Raw genomic sequence first — 20,171 nt, 5'->3', positions numbered from 1 at the left:
CTACTCGAGAACAAGGGTCAAAACCATCTGCCCAGCGTCCACTTGGCGTCACCTGCTGTGTGAAGACAGATCAGAATCAGATGTTTGTTCATTTGTCTTTAACCCATCAGAGCCCTTTTACTTTAAGGTTTCGTAAGTTGCCCACTATCATAAGAGCAACAGATCTGCACACGATAATTCAAACACTACAACTGCATAACAAACATTTAGCTTTAGAGAAAGTTAACAGCAACAGCACTGGTCAGGAAAACTCTGCTAATGAGGACTCAAAGATTTTATGTGTGACTTTGAAATCCTGACTTGTGGAGATAAAAGCACTTGAACGCAAACAAATCAGAACCCCAATCCCATCTGAGAATCCTAGAGCACGTGAACGCAACATTAACGACTAATGGAATGGGCCTTAAGTGATTTGTAAAAGCAAAAGTAAAGTGCTGGATTCACAAATAAACCTGGAGGCTCTTGAAGTTTGTGCAGAGGCTATGATTAAAGCAGAGGAGAATCACTAATGTTGTGTTTAGGTGTAAACAAGATGATTTCCTTTGTGGTGGTGTGTTTGGTGTCGTGAGGCGTTTAATGGCCACGTTAATCCCTGCTTCAGGTCTTCAGGATCTGTTCACACCCGCCACTTCCAGCTCAGGTATGTGTCTCAAAGGGTTTGGTAAATTATACAAATAATTATTATTATTATTTATAGGTTTCGGCTTCCTGGTTTCGCCGACAGGACTGTTCACCATTCAAATTTTTTTTTTAGTGCTATGGCAAAAGTCCCATTTTTTAATCATTCTGTGGCAGGCAACAGTTTACATGAGAATTAAAGGTGCACTTTGTAACTTTTCCGGTGGAGGGTCCATTTCCTGCTGGTTCTATTCTATATATTTGCATGGGAAGACTTACTTTTAACTTACTCATTTACTTATAGATTAAATTTACAGGTGTTTTTATTCTTAAAAAAATGCCTCCATTGTGACATAGATACGTTTAATGCCATACTGTGGAACATTACAAGCAAAGAAATAGCATCTCCCAGGAAACAAGAAAAAAAGTGTAATTATAAGAGACGTTTAAACAGTTAATAATTTGTTTTCGACTTGATTAAACTGGAGCTTATCTGAGAACTGCATTGGCCCGTCTCTCGCGGCTCTCGTGCCCCTGCCACCTGAAAAAGGAGTTTCATTGTGTTCTGTGCCAAACGCTCGCTCTCGGGGTGAGCTGTTCTTTTTGATTGGGCCTTTTTGTGCCATGTGAAGGTACGAATCAAATATTCAGGAAATAGGCAAACATTAAGAAAAAGAAGGATTTTTTTTTTTTGGACTGATTTGACATAATTTGTTGCACATTTTTCAGTCCTGCTGTCATTTCAATTTGTGTCTTTTGCTCCGTCTTCAGGTATTCATCTGATAATCAAATCAACACCTCGTAATAAAAGGTAAATGGATCTGCGCTGTAACGGTAAATAAATCATGAACTAATATCTATGTTGTTGTTATTATTAAAAGTCTTATATTACGCAAAACTGACTCTCGGGAGCTTTAAGTCATGTTATAATGTTGTTACCTCATCAAAACAATACCTGGAGTTGTGTTTTGTTGCGTAACCCTTAATTATTACTCTGTCTACATCTGCAAAGCTCAAAATGCTGCTCCACCTTGTGATGTCATGAAGCAGCAGTTTTCAAGATATACTGGAAAAAAAACAACATCTAGCTGAATTAAAATGACTTAAATTAAGATTTTACTTTATAAGAGTAGATTCATCTTGACAAGTGAAATTATCTACCAATGGAAGAAGTGTGTTTTCTTAATTTAAGCAACATTAGATTTTGTTTCTTATTTTAAGTGTAAAAAGTTTTTGTTTTTCTTATTTTAAGTGTAGCAAGATCTAGTTTAATATTTGAAATACAAAAAGTCTAGACTGATTCATCAGCCCGTTTCACTTCATAGAAACTGTCTGTCCTCGCAGCATTAGGATTCGTTTGCTTGACAGTAGGCGGGTACTTTTTTATTTAACCAATCGCAGCTATTTGGTCTTGACATATGTAACGTGCCAGAACGCTCAGTGGTGTCCAAGTAATTGTCAGGACAAGAGCAAACAAAGCAGAGAGTGAACATGTCTGTCAGTAATCACTGCTGTTTCTGTGAGGTGAACTTGCGAATTAAAGGTGCAATAAAAATGCAAAGTTTGTATTTGACAAAGGAAGTCCAAAGGAGGGTAGTGTATGCAGTCTGGCTATCGCAACTCGGGTTGGTTCACCTCTTCGTTGATTGGCTGGTGCGCGGTTTACAACTTCTTTGCAAACTGTCTAGTGTATTTCGATTCCTGACCTTGTCCCTGGAGAGAAATGAAATTGAGGTGGCACCAGCCTGGCTACAAAAAGTCTTGTTCCATTGGCAAATAATTGTACTTGTCAAGTGATCATGATGAAACTTTTTTAATCGAAGTCATCCTAACTCGTCTAGATTTTGTTTTTTTGCAATGTACCCTTTGCCTTTTGTTCAGTAGAGATTGGCAATTCCAGAGTTGAAATAATCCAAATGATTCTAGTGAAGATGTATTGAGTTTACAAACACATGGAACACGGTGTTTTCAGTTTAAGATTGTGATGAGGAAACAACATTATACCACAGATCAGAAAATAGCGTAATATAGACACTTTAACCCTCAAGATGCTGCGTCAAAGTGCAGTTTGTACTTGACCTTGGCAGCTGTGGGTTCAGACATCAGCTCTCACTCTGGGTCCTTGGTCTTCTCGCTCCAGATGGATGGACCCTCCGAAGGGACAGGATATTACACCGTCTGTGAATAGTCCCTGCCTTGTGCTCCTCCTCTCTGTACCAAATCACTGTTTAAGCCTGGCTGAATCTAGATGAGAATATCTCCTCTACGGCTCACCTTATTTATTGAATCAGATTGTGTGGGTTGGTTTTGCTACTGAATAGATAAGAAAATGTATTCTCCCATCTTGTATCAACGCACAGAACAAACACAAAGGTGCACTATGTTAACTTTCTCTGGTGGAGGACCTGATACCTGTTTCTTTGCCCCAAAAGTTCCATGGTATGGCATTAAAATGTATCTTCCCTTTATCTAATTGCAGGTGATATTGCTAAAGAAAATGTATCTTGAAAAACATGCATCTCCACAGATCTGACCTGTAACTTGGCTTAGTGGCATCGCCTGCTTGTAGGAGTATAGTCGGGATGTAACAATAACCGAAATCTCGTGATATCGTATCGTCAGAGGTCTCACAATACTATTACAAGTCCAAAATGACAAGTCTCTTTGCGTAAATGAATAGTTATGGTGCAGAAATTGTTTAAAAACAAATAGGAAACTACATAGACCATGATCCATTGCTTCGTTTAAGTGCAGATTACATGAAAAAATAACAGTTATAAGCACTTTTAAATCTTGGTTATTTGAGTCATGGATATAAACTACAACACCATTTGGCTCACAACATGACCAAAAGAGTTTAGACTGGAGTAAAATAGACTTGCATTTACAGTTTTACAACAAAGGACTCACCATATATAGGAAAAAAAAACACTTAATGCACTGGTCATTATAGAGATCTATAGCTGTCATAAATCTTTGCTTTATTTATTTATTTATTTATTTATTTATTTATTTATTTATGCCTCTTTTTAAAGGTTTCAATGGTATTGGACTTCAGGGTGTTCCATATCGGGTGTCTTGAGTCTCCAGTGGGTCTCCATAAATGGACCCGTGCAGTTAAGCACCACACCCGCTTGTTAACCCAGGATTATATCAAAGTTAAATCCTCACCTGCCCGGACCGTTAACATTCCACCCGTTACCTGCCCCTGTACATGATAAATCAGGGTCAGCCCTTTAGTCCGACAGCCCAATCATCCAGGACTAAACCAGGACTAAACCAGGACAACCTACACCTTGTCTTTAGCGGATTATAAATATATACATGCCACAACAACCAAGCCGATCACCAAGACTACACCAGGATTGGACCAGGACTAAACCAGGACTGAAACAGGACTAAACTAGGTCTAAACCAGACTAAACCAGTGTCATTCGCATAAATATATACATGCCGCAACCACCGAGCTGATCGCCAGGACTAAACCAGAACTGGACCAGGACTACACCAGGACTAAGCCAGGACTAAATCAGGACTGAACCATGTCTAAACCAGGACTAAACCAGTGTCATTCGCATAAATGTATACATGCCGCAACCACCGAGCCAGTCGCCAGGACTAAACCAGGACTGGACCAGGACTAGACCAGGACTGAACCAGGACTGAACCAGATCTAAAAAAGCTGCGCTCCAGGTCTAGACCAGGAGGGCAGCCGTCAAGCCAGTCACCTTTGCTGATGGTTTTCTGTTATAAATACAGTAAAGTCACTCTCTCAGCTTGGTCTGCCATCGTTCCAGGAAAAGACCGGGAAACGGCACTTGTTTCCAGGGCAACAGACGACCTGGACGCACATCAAGTATTTTTCTCCAATTAGTCATTCATTTGATTCACCTGACCCAGCCGTGTGTAATCACTTACCTGCCCGCACACCCGCCCGTAAAATTCAAGAACGTTAAAACTCGCCCGTTTCAGCAAGATTGACTCAGTGCAGAACTCTGGTCTTGAGATATTTAAACTTAATGCCATAATGAGGATCCTGCACCAGAAACGTTACATAGTGCTGCTTTAAGTAAATGAACAGACCCAAAGTGATATCAAGTGAGCCTGACTGATACAGTATTGTACAGATCTAAGTTTTAAGACATTATGTGATCATTTTGGACATTCATCTAAAACAACTTAATAAAACAACTTACTTAATCAAAGAAAAGCAGCCGAACGCTACACGTATCACTGATTAAGAAACAAAACTGGAGAATGAGGTAAGTACAGAGCAGTGGGTGTGTGCCTGCGGCAGTGATAGCGGATTGATCAGCAATATGGAGTCTTGAAAATAAGCAATTAAAGGTTACTCAAACATGTACAAATAACACCAAATGCATCTTTGAGTGAGAAAAAGATGAGGGGAAACAACTATAATGAGCTTTGACAAGTACATTTTGCATCATAGGTCTGTTTTAAGAACAAAAGTGCACAAAGAACAAAAAAGACATAAAAATAAACACTAGTTTATACCAATGTACGTTATAGACCTTTGTTTTTTGAGACTGCAGTGAGGTCCGAGTAGTTGGCCATCCCTCTCCTCTCTCTTAATGACCTGCTGTGAAACTTTTCCCTCTGTATTTCCAAATGTGGGAGACAATTTCACATCAGTCCTGCTTCTAACCAAGTGACACCGAACTAATGATTATTGTCCCTAATCCATTAGCAGCCTACGATATCCTGAAAACTGTCAACAACAACAATATTTGATAGCATTTCAACACCTCTCCAAAGCGTTTGCACTGTAATATTTCTTCTAACTTTCAAAAAAAAAAAAGTAAATCAAGTGTTATCGGCAGGGAATAGCTGAAAGGGCAAGCATGCCACACTGGGCGAAATAAAAAGTGAGCTCTCAAAAGCTTTTTGGACAAATGGGAGATTGTTGAGCACTTGAACGCTACAGTTTCATCTTTAAAAGGTCTCCCAATCGTGTTTGTCAGATAAGCTAGCCCCCAGATCAGTGGCAGCCGGCGCTATTGTAGTGGGATATGAGACACCGATCCCTTTTGGCTGGGCCTTTGTTGCAGATTAAGACAAAGTGTAGAGCCAGACGGGAGCCACCTATAGCCTGGCAATGCACCGCGAGTCATCTGGAACATTCCGGAAAGGATTTCAGCTCCACCCCCACTTTTAGTTGGAGTGGGACGCAGAACAAGCACTACTCCGAAACTTCATGAAGGTGGTCAGGTCTGATGCAGGGATACGCGTGGATCAAAACAAATATGACTGTGCGCGAGGAAAAACAAAAGAAAAAGTTTGACAGGGACTCGGGGTGGGTCACTGCTGGTTTGCAGAGTCTAGAATGTGATTATGGGGGCAAGAATCAGATACCAGATTTCCCTGTTCATTATCTTGTAGTTTGTTATAAAATATCTGGAATTAAAATCAATAAAGGTGGAACATGATCATTTCAAACCCTCTCCACTATGGGGGGCAAGAACCAGATACCCCCTCCCCCATATTTGTATTAAATAACACTGGTCTAAAGAATGTTGTGAAGTCATCTGAAACTCAGCAATAAATAGAAAAATACTGATTGTTGTTTTGGAGGTAAAATAAGAATTAGAAGAAAATAAGAAAAGGAGAATATGGGTTTGTCATTTTTTCCCCAAGACTGGGCTGTGACCCTCAAGTGGGTCAAAAGGGATTTTTTTGGCGGGTCGCCTTGTCACCATCTGCATGTAGGTCTGCAGTATACTAGGTGCATTACGGTACATGTATTCGTGCCGAACTGTTTCGTTACGGGACGTTTGGTTTGGTGCAGGGCTGTGCACGAGTGAATTCACGCAATTTGTGTGTGTTTACATTCTGCCACTACATGTGCAGCTACACGGAAGACTCAGCTCTTTAATATTCATAAGGGAACTTGTCCGTGATTGGGGCAGCAGTTTTTCCCGCAGCGCTTTATAGTTAGGGCAGCCCTCGTGACAACAGTTGCCCCCGCCTTGACTGCGTCCCTCTGAACCACGTGAATCCTCGCAAAACTACGGTCGTCGCGCCACGGTCCTCACTCTGGCCTTTCACCGACACAGAATCTCCGCCCCCCAAATTCCAGCAGATCTGGACTTACTGCACACAGTGTGGACAAGTTGTTTTTTTCTGCCCAAAAATATGAAGCTTGAGTAAAACTTGATCTGTTAGTGCTGCGCTTTACTTTTTGAAAAGTTTTGTTTACTGTTTACAAGGAATTTATTTTTTATAATATTTCAAACATTTGTTGCTTATTTCAGAATATTTTATTTAACTTATTAGTATTACCAATCAGCACTTTGCATTTATTTTATTTTCCCATTTGTATAATCTTAAAACTCATCCATTTTGTTCTCATACTGTCCCGAAAATGAACCGAACCGTGACCTCAAAACCGAGGAACAGTGATTTTTGTCTATTGTTACACCCCTACAATACAGTTCTGCCTGTGCGCCTGATATGTGTTTTGGGCTCTCCTCCTGCACCAACTGTAATCTCAAGTAAGACCTTCGCAGGAGCATTTAGCACATTCCTGATGCATTGTTAAAATATCGTCTGAATAAAAAAAAAAAATGGATTAAAGTAAAATGAAAAAATAGTGACTTCATCCATTTTTGTCAATGTCGCCCGCCCGTACTGTGAGACTGTTGACTGAAAAACACTGTTGATTTCTTCGGAATCAATGAGCGAAACACAAAACTCTGTACATCTGAGGTGTGAGAGAAATTACAGATAACCAGTGAGCAGTGAAATACAGCTAATTGCACCGTACAGTCTGATCGTGGCTTGAGGCTTGCGAGAAAAAGCGAGAGAGATAGGCTGATATCCCTCTGTACAGAAAGCTACAAAGAGCCAAGGCCAACCTTTTAGCCTGGTTTTTAATTACGCACTCACAATTCCTGTCTGAACATATACTAAAACTTTTGTTGGCTTTTCCTCAACACGCTCAGTAATTGGTGTTGAGTTGTGATAGAAGTTGCGGGGGTTTGCACAAGGCTGGGCCAGTTATCTCCGGTGAGTAATTGAGATGTTATCAGCACCATCGAGAAGGCCCTCCAGGGATCAGGCAGGATGGTCTTACGCTCTCTCTCTCTCTCTTTTCTTTTTTTGGAAGGTTAGAATGGGGCTGTTGTAAACAATGATGACAACGCTCAAGGCGATATTTCCCCTTCGCCTGGGTTAAAAATGCACACATCAGCACAATCGAGCAGGTGAAGTCTTGTTTCCATGGTGAGAAGGGACAGGAAGTATGAAATCTTTTAGCATCCTGCCTGTATCTTTGGAGTGGTCCTCTCGCAGCCGCCGCACGGTGCATGGTAAATTCCCATTTCCACATCAAAGAGAGTGATTGTGATGCATTGTATGGTACTGTCCACTCAAGAATGAATCCATGATGAGGGGAAATCTACTTCAGAAATTCTGGTCTATAGTCTGGGCTTTGAAGTGGAATACATTTATTTAACTCGTAACTCAACCGCTGCTCGTTGGTTTGGGAAAAATGTGGAATTTAAATCATAAATAAAAGGAATGTACTGTTGAAAATTGATGATATTGATGCGTCAGGAATGCACTGATGTAATAGTGGTATCGGATATTGATGCTGATACTGACAACATTTATTTGGAAAGGACATCGCAGAGTTAGCAATTTGGGGGTTCTAGGCGAAGTTGAGTTTGGGACCCTCACTATAATGCAGCGTTTTTCTGTTTTGTTTTTTTAATAATATATTTATTGTCTGTTTTTCCCCATTGTTCTTTAGACTTGCACATCTCTATTTGAATTATGGTGGATTAAAAACTTGTCTTATTAGTTAAGTAGCTTACCGTATTTTTCGGGCTATTAGACACGCTCTTGAGCCTCCAACCCTATACACGAATTCACTCGGGTGTCCCAGCATGACTTCAGTAAACTACAACGCCGCACCACCCGCAGCGCACGCAAACACACACGGAGCAGACAGCGACCGCACAGCCAAACACACCCGCAGCCACAATCATCACTCCACACGGACGAGGAACGGAACGGAGGAACGAACCGAAAAAGCGAGTGCAATGTGCCGCTTCTAGACACAACTGAACAACTGAGTCACTGCGAACACGCCGACAATCCAGCGGTCCCAGACAGCACCCTCCCTACACGCCACAACTGAACAAAGCCCAGAGTCACCGTGAACGCTCCAAACAAAGTCCCACTGACCCATCCAACTGTTGTGTTTCATTTACAGTCTGGTGTGGTTTATTTGTGAAAAAAAGTTCAAAGATAGACCATTTAATGCCAGTGCGCCTTACAATCCAGAGCGCCTAATAGCCCGTAAAATACAGTACTAGAAAATCAGAGCTGAAAGTAATTTTATTTTTTTGCTAGCACAATTACATTTTTGTTTACATCCATTACACATTGTTATTATTTTTCTTATGATTATTGTTTAAAAGTAAACTACTCTCATTTAATGTCATATTGAGAGAAAATCTAATTGCTCTGAGGCCTCGGCCATTAGTGGCATGAGGGCGATTGGTTTGGGGCCCCTCCAGGTTTGGGGCACAAAGCAGCCGCCTACTTTTGCCTAATGGTAGCGCCGCCTCTGCACAGTGGTATAAAACCTGTAACTCGGGAACTACTAGTAGCTCTCCACCCCCTTATAAGTAGCTCACTAAAGGACTTCTGAATTATACATACTGTACTTTGATTAATTGGCATTGTAAATGTTACTTTGAACTTTGTGCACTAATAAAAAGATAATGGTTTTATATTTTATAGGCATTTAACTGTATAACATCTTATATCGATTTAGTTTCTTGCAACTACTAAAATGTGAGTTGAAAATGAGTGGCTCTCAGGCATTTTCATTTTGTAAAGGCAGCTCAACGGACGCAAAAGATTGACATTGCCTGGGATATCGGTTTCCAAATATCGGTTCAGTCATTATCCCGACTGGACATATAATTTGATGTAATAAGACCATTTACTGGTCAGAGTTGGCCAAGAAATTTCATAATGTTTGAATTTCAATTTCTATTTACACAGCTGTTCCGCAGTTACACAAGGGATAAATAACAGCTGCATAACACATTTGGATAAGTTTAAGTAAGTATTTTTTATTTATTAAGGAAATAAATGTAGTCTCTGCACTTGTAACAGTTGATATTGGTTGATATCAGCAGGTAATTAAAGACATGGTATCCGTAGCTGAACTGAAAAAGCTGGATCGTGCATCCCTATTCATGAATTTTGTAGGTGACATGACATGATGACTTTCCATTTGCCGGTTTAAATTGTTAATTGTTATGGCTACAGTCCTAATTTTCATCGCTGTGAAACTCATGGACAGCCCGAACAGCTGCAAAAAGCCTTCGCATTGTGTCTATTTTTGTACCAACAGCTAAAAAAACATGAAGTGAACACTGATTTAAATTCTAAACTACATGGAAAATTTTGACGTGAAATTGACCAACAATACGAACGATGTTAATTACAAAAAAATAAAGAAAGAAAGAGATCAGCTTTTGGAAGAAAAATACAAACAAATACAACACGACAGCCTGAAAAGACCCATTCCTCTCTTTTTTTTTTGCTTTTCTCCCTGAAAAATCTGTCAGCACTCCAATCCACCATCCATTATGTTCTAAAAAGCAAAAAATACCTTTCGAAAATGAACTGGTATAACTTGATAGCCGACACCATGACCCCCATTGTACTGCTCTATTGTAAAGGAAGGGTACTTGAAATCATAATACGTCTTGTGTGACCATAACTTAGTGTTTCTATTTCTGTGTGAGTGAGCGATTGACGGGCTCGTTCCGGGCTGGTGCTCACCTTGATTGCAGGTCTTGCCGGTGAAGCCTGCGTGGCATTTGCACTTGTCTGGTCCCACACACTCTCCGTGCTTACATCCCGCCTGGCACACGGCTAAAAACACAACATTTAAACAGAAAAAAGAGTGGTTAGTTTGTTTGCGTTGAGTCTTACACATTACACAATTTTACAGCTGTTATAGTAATGTTGTTTGCTCGTCACAAACATACTTGGTGTTGTGTTTAGGTCAAGCTCTTCTTTCAAACAGAAAACACTCTGTTCCACCCTGTGTACGTGATTTATTTATTTATTTTTTATTTTTTTCACTAGAATCAGCCCTAAAATTGCCAATCTCTACTGAACAAAAGGAAAATGGCAGCTGTTGATTTGAAACCTGAAAACTCATGATATCACAAGGTTGAACAGAGCATTTAGAGCTTTGGATATGTAACACTTTAAATAATACAGGGTTACTCAAATATGTGTGAATAAAACAAAACACAATTCCAGGCATGGTAACATTATAACATGAATCACAAAAAAATATTCTGAGAAATATAGGACCTTTAAAATATACAATACTGCAGGTGTTGGTTACGAATATTTTCATGGTCCATTAAATCATTTCCTACATAATTATACATGTACAGGTTTTTAAAGGTTCACTGTGTACCTTTTTTGGTGGAGGTGCCCTGCCCACTTGTCTCCATAGAGATGTTATTGCTTTGCCTGTGATGTTTCACTGTACGGCATTAAAGTTTTCTATCTCCATGAAGACAAGTCGGTGGTAAGTTGCAGGTCTATGGCGAGGCAAGCCGTTCACAGTACAAATGCATGTTTTTATGGTGCTTTTACTAGTAATAATGCCATACTGCAGAATATTTCAGTCTAAGCAGTAACATAGAGACAAGGTTACACAGTGCACCTTTGAGCTATGCATGTTCATAAAATTCAAATATCAGATTCATCAATAATGAAAACATTTGTTCACATTCTCTTCAAAAACAGTAGTTGGATTTGCTTGGTCGTTGGAACAATCCCCACTTCTTGCGTCGTGAATGTTCTTGAACGTTTGGGCAAGACACTCAATGAGCATGATTCTTGTGTTATTCAGAGACGACGTATGCGCAAAATGTTTCTATCAGCCTGCCCCAAGGAACGTAAAGAGAGACGTTTTTTGATTGTATTTTTAACTAGACGCACAACCTTTGAGCTTCAAATAACCTTTTTATTACAGTTAAAAGTCCTTATGAGCTTTTAGTCATGTTATAATGTTGTTACCTCATCAAAAACAATAAAACGAACAAATGATTCTACACAGCAAAAACTGGAGGGCTAAAATGTCATGGTAAAATTTAACACAAAAAAAGTGTTTTTTAATTATTTGAAAGTTAAATGGGGGTTTGAGCTGGGGTTATTTGCGAGATATGGTTATAATATAATATGGTTGAAGTTAATTCAACTTCCACTCATGTTAATTCAGCTTCTCCTAGTTTTCATTCAACTCCCTTTAGTGTTAATTTGGCACCTCCCACACACCACTTCAAACTCCCACGATAAAAGACCACTTTAAACCAGTTTTGTACATAATTTCATCTTAAATTAACTAAAAATAAAGTGTAAAAATAAAACGCTTCTGTGTGCTGTTCAGTAAATCAAGATAATTCTGCAAAGTGTTCTCCGTTTACTCTCAAAACTCTTGATTTTGGGGTTAAACAGAAAATTTGGTCCAGTGTTACTTAATTAACATTTCCAAAAATGTTAAATTAACTCTAGAACAGATTGACCTCATATAAACCCTGAGAAAATGTTAAAATTGATTCTGTGAGAGTCAATTTTAACACTCCACTTTTGGCTGTGTAGTGAAGGTGTGGAGTGTTTTCAGTTTGAGAGAAAAATGAAGACAAAATATGCAGGGTTTATGTGTTAAATGTGTGAATGAAACTAAGAACAAGTCGATGTTTTTGATGAGGAAACAACACAGATAAGAAAATAGCGTAACACAGGCCCTTTAACCAATTTTTTGATGTATTTTTAACTAGAAACACAACCTCTGAGCTTCAAATAACCTTTTTATTACAGTTAAGACCGATGCCTCCACTCTGAATACAATGCTCTTCCTCTCACCATGGGACATCCTGATTATCACTGACTAATGCTAATGGAGAGTCATTTTGGGCTAAGTACATTATAGATCCCTGCAAATTACACTGACGATAAGCTTGGGGGAACTTTTATCGCCTTTGCTTGTGTTAAATTATTGAAAGCCCGTACAATACAAATTACAAGTCCAACATTTCTTCACTAAGTAAAGTCATTTGCCTGATTGTTTCTTCGGAGGTGCTGATAAACTTTGGATGACGGCCAAAATGTGTCAAATTGGCCCCTAAAGATTCAGCCCTAAACAATTAAAGCAGTGGATTACGAGTGGTGGACATTTTGGAAGGGAGGCGCTACCAGCTGACCTAGTTTATTTGTCAGCAGCAGTGGTGGAAGAAGTACTCGATTTTGTTACTTAAAGGTGCACTGCGGACTTTTCTGGTCTGTCACTTGCTTGTCTGGCGAAGTTATTGCTTTGCCTGGAATGTTGTACAGTCCGGCACTAAACATGTATCTGCCACTGATTTTGTTTCGAGTCTTTTCATTGAAAAAAATAATATAGAAACATCCATTCCTGCTGTTGCTGGGGTCATCTCTTCGCAGATCTGACCTGTAACTTGGCCTGCTGACGTTTCCATGGAGATAAATAAGTCTATTACCATACTAACACTGCAATGTGAGCAGGTTGCGGACCCTCTAATAGTAAAGTTACACAATGCACCTTTAAGTAAAAGAGCAAATACTGGAACAAAAAGTAAAAGTATCACATGGAAAAATCTACTTGCTTGACTTATATTAAGGAAAGTGACACCCAATTTTACTCTGACATCTGGAAATGTTGGAAGAGTCAGCTGTATGTGTTTTAATTGTGAATTGTGTATTTAAAGTGTGTGTGTGTGTGTGTGTGTGTGTGTGCTGGTGGGTTTATATATGATTCTGGGTGTGTGTCCTTCTGTGTACGCTTTGGACCCTGAGTCTGTAAATAAAGTTATAAATAAAATTATATATGTAGTAAGTAAACACCCATTTAAAAATGTACTTCAAGTAAAAAGTAAAAGTAATTATCGCATATTTTGAGGTCTTAAGGCTTCACATGTAGACATTTTTATACAGATGTGCAGAATTTTGTTCATCAGAAAAAAATATTATTATTATATTATTATTATTATTATTATTATAATAATAATATATTAATTATAATATAATAATATAATAATATAATAATAATAATAATTTTTATTTTATTTTATTTTTTATTGATTATTTTTTTTGATCAAATTATGAATGCGTTAAAAATTAGGTCTCAGGAAATAACAAAAAAATATATATATACTTTTACTTCAGTCTTGTTCAAAAATATAGTGATACCTGCTCTCAAATGTAGTGAAGTAAAAGTAAAAACCAGCCACTTTAAAACGTACTTAAGTAAAGTACAGATACCTAAAATGTATACTTAAATGTGCACTGCGTAACTTTTCTGGTGGAAGATCCTCTACATGTTTATCTCCATGGTGACGTTGCTTTCCTTGGAATGTTCCGTGGTATGACATTAAACATTTCTATCTAGCATTTATTCATTACGGTGCTTCTACTGCTCAAAAATGCAATAATTTCTTCTGTGAGTAGGGGCGACTCTCCACAGATCTGAACTGTAATGTGGCGTACTGCTTGTCTCTCTTGTAAGATAGATAGGTTTAATCTATACTGTGGAACATTCTAGACAAAGCAATAACATTTCCGTGGAGACAAGCAGGTAGCGGACCCTCGACCAGCGCACCTTTAAGTACAGTACTTCTTCTTCTTTTCCTACTTTTACTTTGTTCTGTTCCAGCGCTGATCTGCGGCTCACTGTAAAGCACGTCAGCCAACCGTTACTAATATTCATTAAAAGCTTCATTAGTTCTGTCATAATACCGAGCAACCACAAGACTTAATTAACTGAGAAAGGGAGGGGCGTTTGAGTCCAGGCATGTGCGAACACCGATAAAGAACAGGGAGACAGCCCGTCACACCTGCTCAATGCCTGTGGAAGAATGTTTGCGAGATGAGATGTTTACAAGAACGCAGAGACTTCTAATTGAAAGTTATTGTGCTGTAAGTAGTCAGTAGTAGTAGTTACAAATTGACTGGGAGTAGAAGGTCTGTAATTATTTATATTTCATTCTAGTTAGGTGGAGTACGGTAGGAACACTTATGTTTCTATTCACTTTTTACAAGGATACATTAACTTGTATTCTACTGTATTCTTCTTCTTTGGACGCCTTTCCTGAACATTTTGCAAAGATTGGACTTTTTGTGTTTGTGTTTTTATGTGTCGAGAGAAGGTTGTGGGGTGGGGGTGGGAAGATTTTTTTTTTTTTTTTTTTTTTTTTTGGCGATTTTGTCTATCTATTTTGTTTTTGTTTTGTTAAAGTTCCAATGTGTAACTTTTTTCTGGTGGAGAGTCCTATGGAGTTGTCAATGCTCTGCCAGAAATGTTCCATAGTATGAGATTAAACAGCTCTACCTTACATTTATTCAATTACAGGTGGTTTTATAACTCAAAAATACTTAGAAAAACAGGTATTCTGACTGTGGGGTTGCCTCTCCACAGATCTGACCTGTAGCTTGGTCTGGGTTGGTCTTCATGAAGACAGAAAGGTTTAATGCCAGACTGTGAAACATTTCAGACAAAGCAACGCAGGGGTGGACTGCCAATCTGTACGGCCTGGTAAAGTCTCAGACTGGGGCCACTGCATCCCCTTCCCCCCATCCATAGTTTTGTTCAGTTTTTTTTCTGTGGGCTGATTTGAGGGGAGTTCTTCATTTATTCGGTCCTTGATTTTTTCTGTGTCCCGATTTGTCAGGGAAAAGTCTTGGGACGTTTTTTGATCCCACTCCACCCCTGAAGCAATGGCATCTCCATGAAAAAAAACGTTTGTTGGACCCTCCACAAGAAAAGTTGCACATCTCATTAAAAAAATAATACTTATAAACTGGCTATGAATGGATAGCCAGGCTGGCGCCACCTAGTGCCTCTGCTCAATTTCATTTCTCTTCAGCGACTAGGTCAAGAATCGGAACACAATAGATGTTTGCAAGAACTCCGGAAATTGTAGACTGTGCACCGGCCAATCAGAGAAGAGCTGTGAGGCCATGACGTCAAACTCAAGCACCTGTCTGGGTCTCTTTTGTGGTACAGCACAACAGTAAACAACGTGGTCGAGATGGACGTAGATGAAGACAGACATTCTGTGTTGGCAACGATTCCCAAGATCGAGGATTTAAAGCCGGAACAAAGAAAATGTTTGGTGAATTTTATCAAGGGGAAAGACGTTATTGCCCTTTTTCATACGGGATTTGGTGCAATACATACGTCACGACCAATTAGCAGCGATTGGTTAAATAAAAAAGTACCCGCTTACCGTTGAGCAAACGAATCCTAACGCTGCGAGGTCAGATAGTTTCCATGAAGTGAAACCGGCTGATGAATCAGGCTAGTGAATCGAAGGCCTATCTTCATTTCTATGTTTCAGTGAGGAGGGTAGGTTACTTATGAAGTTGGGCAACCATTTTGACAACCAATCATCTCAAATCTGACAGTTGGTGGTTAAATCTCTGCTACTGAAGATGCTGCCTTTGTGCCATTGAGCAAGCATACTAATACTCAATCTTATAAAATGTTTGAGTAATTTGGGTCTGTTTAAGTGAAATCTAAAGTCATAAGTGGACTACAGAAGAACTCTGTAAATCTGGCAGGAATTATACAGCAGTACATAAGGTAGACACAATCCTTGAAGTTTATTCAGCAGGGTTGTACATGCTTTTATTTAATTCCTTTGTATTTTTCTGCATGCCAGATCGCAGAAGCAGCAGGGTCCCTATTTGTCAGTGGGAACAGTGATTAACCCTATTCATGATTTATACAGAGTGAGGTAAAGGGAAGGTAAGGCAAACCGCGCTTTTCAGACTCAAGGTAACTCAATGTGCCTCACTTATAGAAAAAAATATTACAAGATAAAAGAAAACATATTAATGTTTGTGGTGGGGTATTTCAACAGGCAATTTATTCCATGTATTTGCATAATTATAAATAAAGTAGCTTCACTAATATAGAGATAGGTTAGTCTGTATTATTAAATAAATGTCACGCCATTCACAAATACATTTCTTGTTCCAGAAATACATATAACGACATTCACAAATATAAACAAATAAATACAACATATATAATACAAATAAATGCAGCAACATTCACGAAGCATTTCTTGACTCAAAAGAAAATATTACGCGATTCACAAATGTCAGTGCAGTTACATTTATTTGCAAACCGATAAATCTGCCGTACATACTTGTGACTATCCCTGCATTTATCTGTGGATTTTTGAGACTTTCCTGTTCAATGCACAAATGTGTGTGTGTGTTTTGTTTTTATCTTTTTAAACAGCCAATCACATCAGCTGAAGTTCGAGCCTATGGTTTATGGTTGACAACATTGTGCTACTTTTGTGCAGTAGTAGTATTTAGGTCGTTAGGTTCTAGATCATTTTCAGGTTGGCGAAAATGGCGAGGGAAGGTGGTTCATATGGAAGCCGAGAGATGTCATAACAAACGCAAACGCCGCAACAAATACAAATGCGACAACACAACAAAAAGCCAATGGAAGTAAAGGAACGGAGAAGTTGGAAGCGTAAATAAAAGTAATTTATTGTTTTATCATTATTCGTTTCACGTTGTAGTTCTTTGTTTTCACATTTACTGCTTGACCGGTCCGTCGGAAAATAGAGTCCCATGGTCACTTCCATTGTGGCTTTTTGTTGTGTTGTGGCTTTTTAATGTGTTGCGGCATTTGCGTTTGTGTTGTGGCATTTGTATTTGTTGCGGCGTTCGCATTAAAACAGAATCCCGTGGTCATTTCCGTTGTGACTGTCTCTCTGGCAGCAGGAGACTATGGAGCAGTGGACTCACTTTGTCACTGCATCCAACAGATCAGTGTGTGGATGCAAAACAACTTTCTCCAGCTAAGCTCTGACAAGACTGAAGTCATAGTGTTTGGTCCACAGAAACAAAGGGACAGTGTCAGCAGTCACCTCCAGTCTCTCTCTCTAAAACCTTCAAATCAGGCAAGAAATCTAGGGGTAATAATGGACTCAGACTTGAACTTTAACAGCCACATCAAATCAATAACATCTGCAGCCTTTTACCATCTAAAAAAACATAGTGAAAATCAAAGGTTTACTGTCTAAATCAGACTTGGAGAAACTTATCCATGCGTTTGTCTCCAGTAGGTTAGATACTGTAATGTTCTGCTCACTGGTCTCTCCAAACGAGCTGTGAGACGCTGCAGAACATCCAGAACGCTGCAGCTCGGGTCCTTACTCGAACTAGGAAGTACGAGCACATAAGTCCTGTGCTCAGGTCTCTGCACTGGCTCCTGTGGCTCAGAGACTTTAAAGCAGCTCTGCTTGTGTACAAGTCTCTCCATGGCCGAGCACCAAAGTCCATCTGTGACATGTTAGTGTCATATGAACCATCTCGCACTCTGAGGACCTCAGGGACCGGCCTCCTGCTGGTGCCCAGAGTCAGGACTAAACAAGGGGAGTCAGCGTTTCAGGTTCATGCAGCTAAAACCTGGAACAGTCTGAACATGTGAGACAGACTCTTCTGTGACGCTGTTTAAATCCAGACTCAAAACATTTCTGTTTAACTGTGCATATAACTGAAAGGTTTTCATTCCGCACTCTTCTCTCCAATTTATGTCTCTCTTTTTTAAAATTTTAATCTTCATGATTATTTATGTTTTGATTAGTTTTTATTATGATTTTAATGTATTTCTTATTCTGTAAAGCACTTTGAATTACTTTGTGTATGAATTGTGCTATACAAATAAACTTGCCTTGCCTTGCCTTGGTGTGTTGTGGCTTTTTTTGGTTTGTTGTGGCTTTTTGTTGTGTTGTCGCATTTGTATTTGTTGCAGCGTTTGCGTTTGTTGTGACTCCTCTCGGCTTCCGTAGATTCATCAACTGTAAGTATCACTTGTTTATTTTCTCGTAATTTAACTTGTTTAAAGTCCTTTATTCGTGACTGAACTTACTGAAAGGGAACATTACGATCCAGGTCTTGTCATTTTGACTAATGGAGACGAGTGGTTAGCTTTGTTTAACTGCTTCATAGTTCTGCACATCCATGACTTTTCAAAGCAGTTTGTTTAACCCCTTAAAACACGGCCGTTTGTTGTTACCGGAATGGCAATGAGCAAGTCGTAACTTATTGCTAAACACTGAGTAATGTCAAAATAATGTAGGATTGAAGGTAGTGTCGTTTTTTTCTGTGAAGAGTGAAGCGTTCCTGTGTGCAGTAAGAGGCTACTCACTTCAAACTTGCTAGAGCTCCAACTCAACTGGCGACTAACATTTGCTAAACAGTAACTAAATGCTTTCAAATACTTTAAATGAATCAGTCATGAATAAAGCATTTTAAACAAGTTAAATCATGAGGAGATAAACAACTGATACTTACAGTTGACAAACCTCCTTCCCCCTACCATTTTCACCTGTCAACCTGAAAATTATCTGGAACCTATGGACCTAAATACTACTACTCTGACCAACAGTAATGCAATGTTGTCAACCAGAAACCATACGCTCGAACTTCAGTTGATGGGATTGGCTGTTAAAAAAATAAATAAAAAAATTGTGCATCGAACACTGTCAGGAAAGTCTCAAAAATCCACAAGTAAATGCAGGGGTAGTCATAAATAAGTACGGTGGTTTGTAAATGCAGGTTCATCGGTTTGCAAATAAATGTAACTGCACTGACATTTGTGAATCATGTAACATTTTCTTTTGAGTCGAGAAATGCTTTTGTGAATGTTGTTTCATTTATTTGTAGGTAATGAATCATATTTGTGAATGACATCATATTTATTTGATAATAATGACACTTTCTCCAAACACTAAGTTTAGTTTGGACTTAGTTTGGCTAATAGACCCTTTTCTCGGTTTATACTTTAGTAACATGTCTTTTATTTATATTACTTTGACCATTTTGTGATTCGTAGTCAGGAAATGATTGTAAAAGCGCATTGTGTAACTTTTCTTCATGGAGATGTGACTAGAATGTTCCACAGTATTGCCATAAACTTCTGACTTTCCATGGAGACTTGAACTTACACTCACAGTAGGAATGTTTTTGAAGATATTTCTGAGCAATAAATAACAAATGTAGTTGGATAAATGTAAGACAGGTTAGTTTTATGCCATACTGTGGGCAATTTAAACCAGCGCACTTTCATGGGGACAAAACAGATTACGAACGCCCTCCAGAAAGGTTACACAGTGCACCTTTAAGCCATGTTAGAATGTCAGTAATAGTGCCTTGAGAACAGATGATATGTGTTCAGATCTTGTAGTTTTTTTAGTACTCACACTGCAGTATTTTGTGTAAGTCAGGAGACCCTTTTCCAGATCACACTGGGCCATTAAGCCTCTAAGTGTAGCTATATTTTAAGTGAAAGAAGGCTATTTTAGTGATAGAATTTATACGACTATTAAAAGTCAGGTCAGGGTCCAGTAGTGCTTGAAGATTCCTAACACAATCTTTGGTTTTGAGTGAGCACGAGAAGTAGGTCATAATATTTAAATCTGCATTATTTTGTCATATTCATGGGT

General features: G+C 39.0%; 1 protein-coding gene across 1 annotated transcript in view; it reads right to left on the bottom strand.

The window, feature by feature from the left end:
• npnta (nephronectin a) overlaps positions 1 to 20,171 on the bottom strand; it is a 226,693-nt gene that overhangs the window by 136,465 nt on the left and 70,057 nt on the right. Inside the window, exon 7 of the mRNA XM_020930429.2 lies at positions 10,444 to 10,536. Coding sequence (XP_020786088.2) covers positions 10,444 to 10,536 — 93 coding nt within the window. The remainder of the gene's footprint in view (positions 1 to 10,443; positions 10,537 to 20,171) is intronic.

This window comes from Boleophthalmus pectinirostris, unplaced genomic scaffold (genome assembly GCF_026225935.1).
Source record: "Boleophthalmus pectinirostris isolate CB_2022bp ecotype Guang Dong unplaced genomic scaffold, ASM2622593v1 HiC_scaffold_22, whole genome shotgun sequence".
NCBI classification, from domain to species: Eukaryota; Metazoa; Chordata; class Actinopteri; order Gobiiformes; family Gobiidae; genus Boleophthalmus; species Boleophthalmus pectinirostris.
The sequence above is the reverse complement of the archived record's forward strand: the minus strand, read 5'-3'. Positions and strand labels throughout refer to the sequence as shown.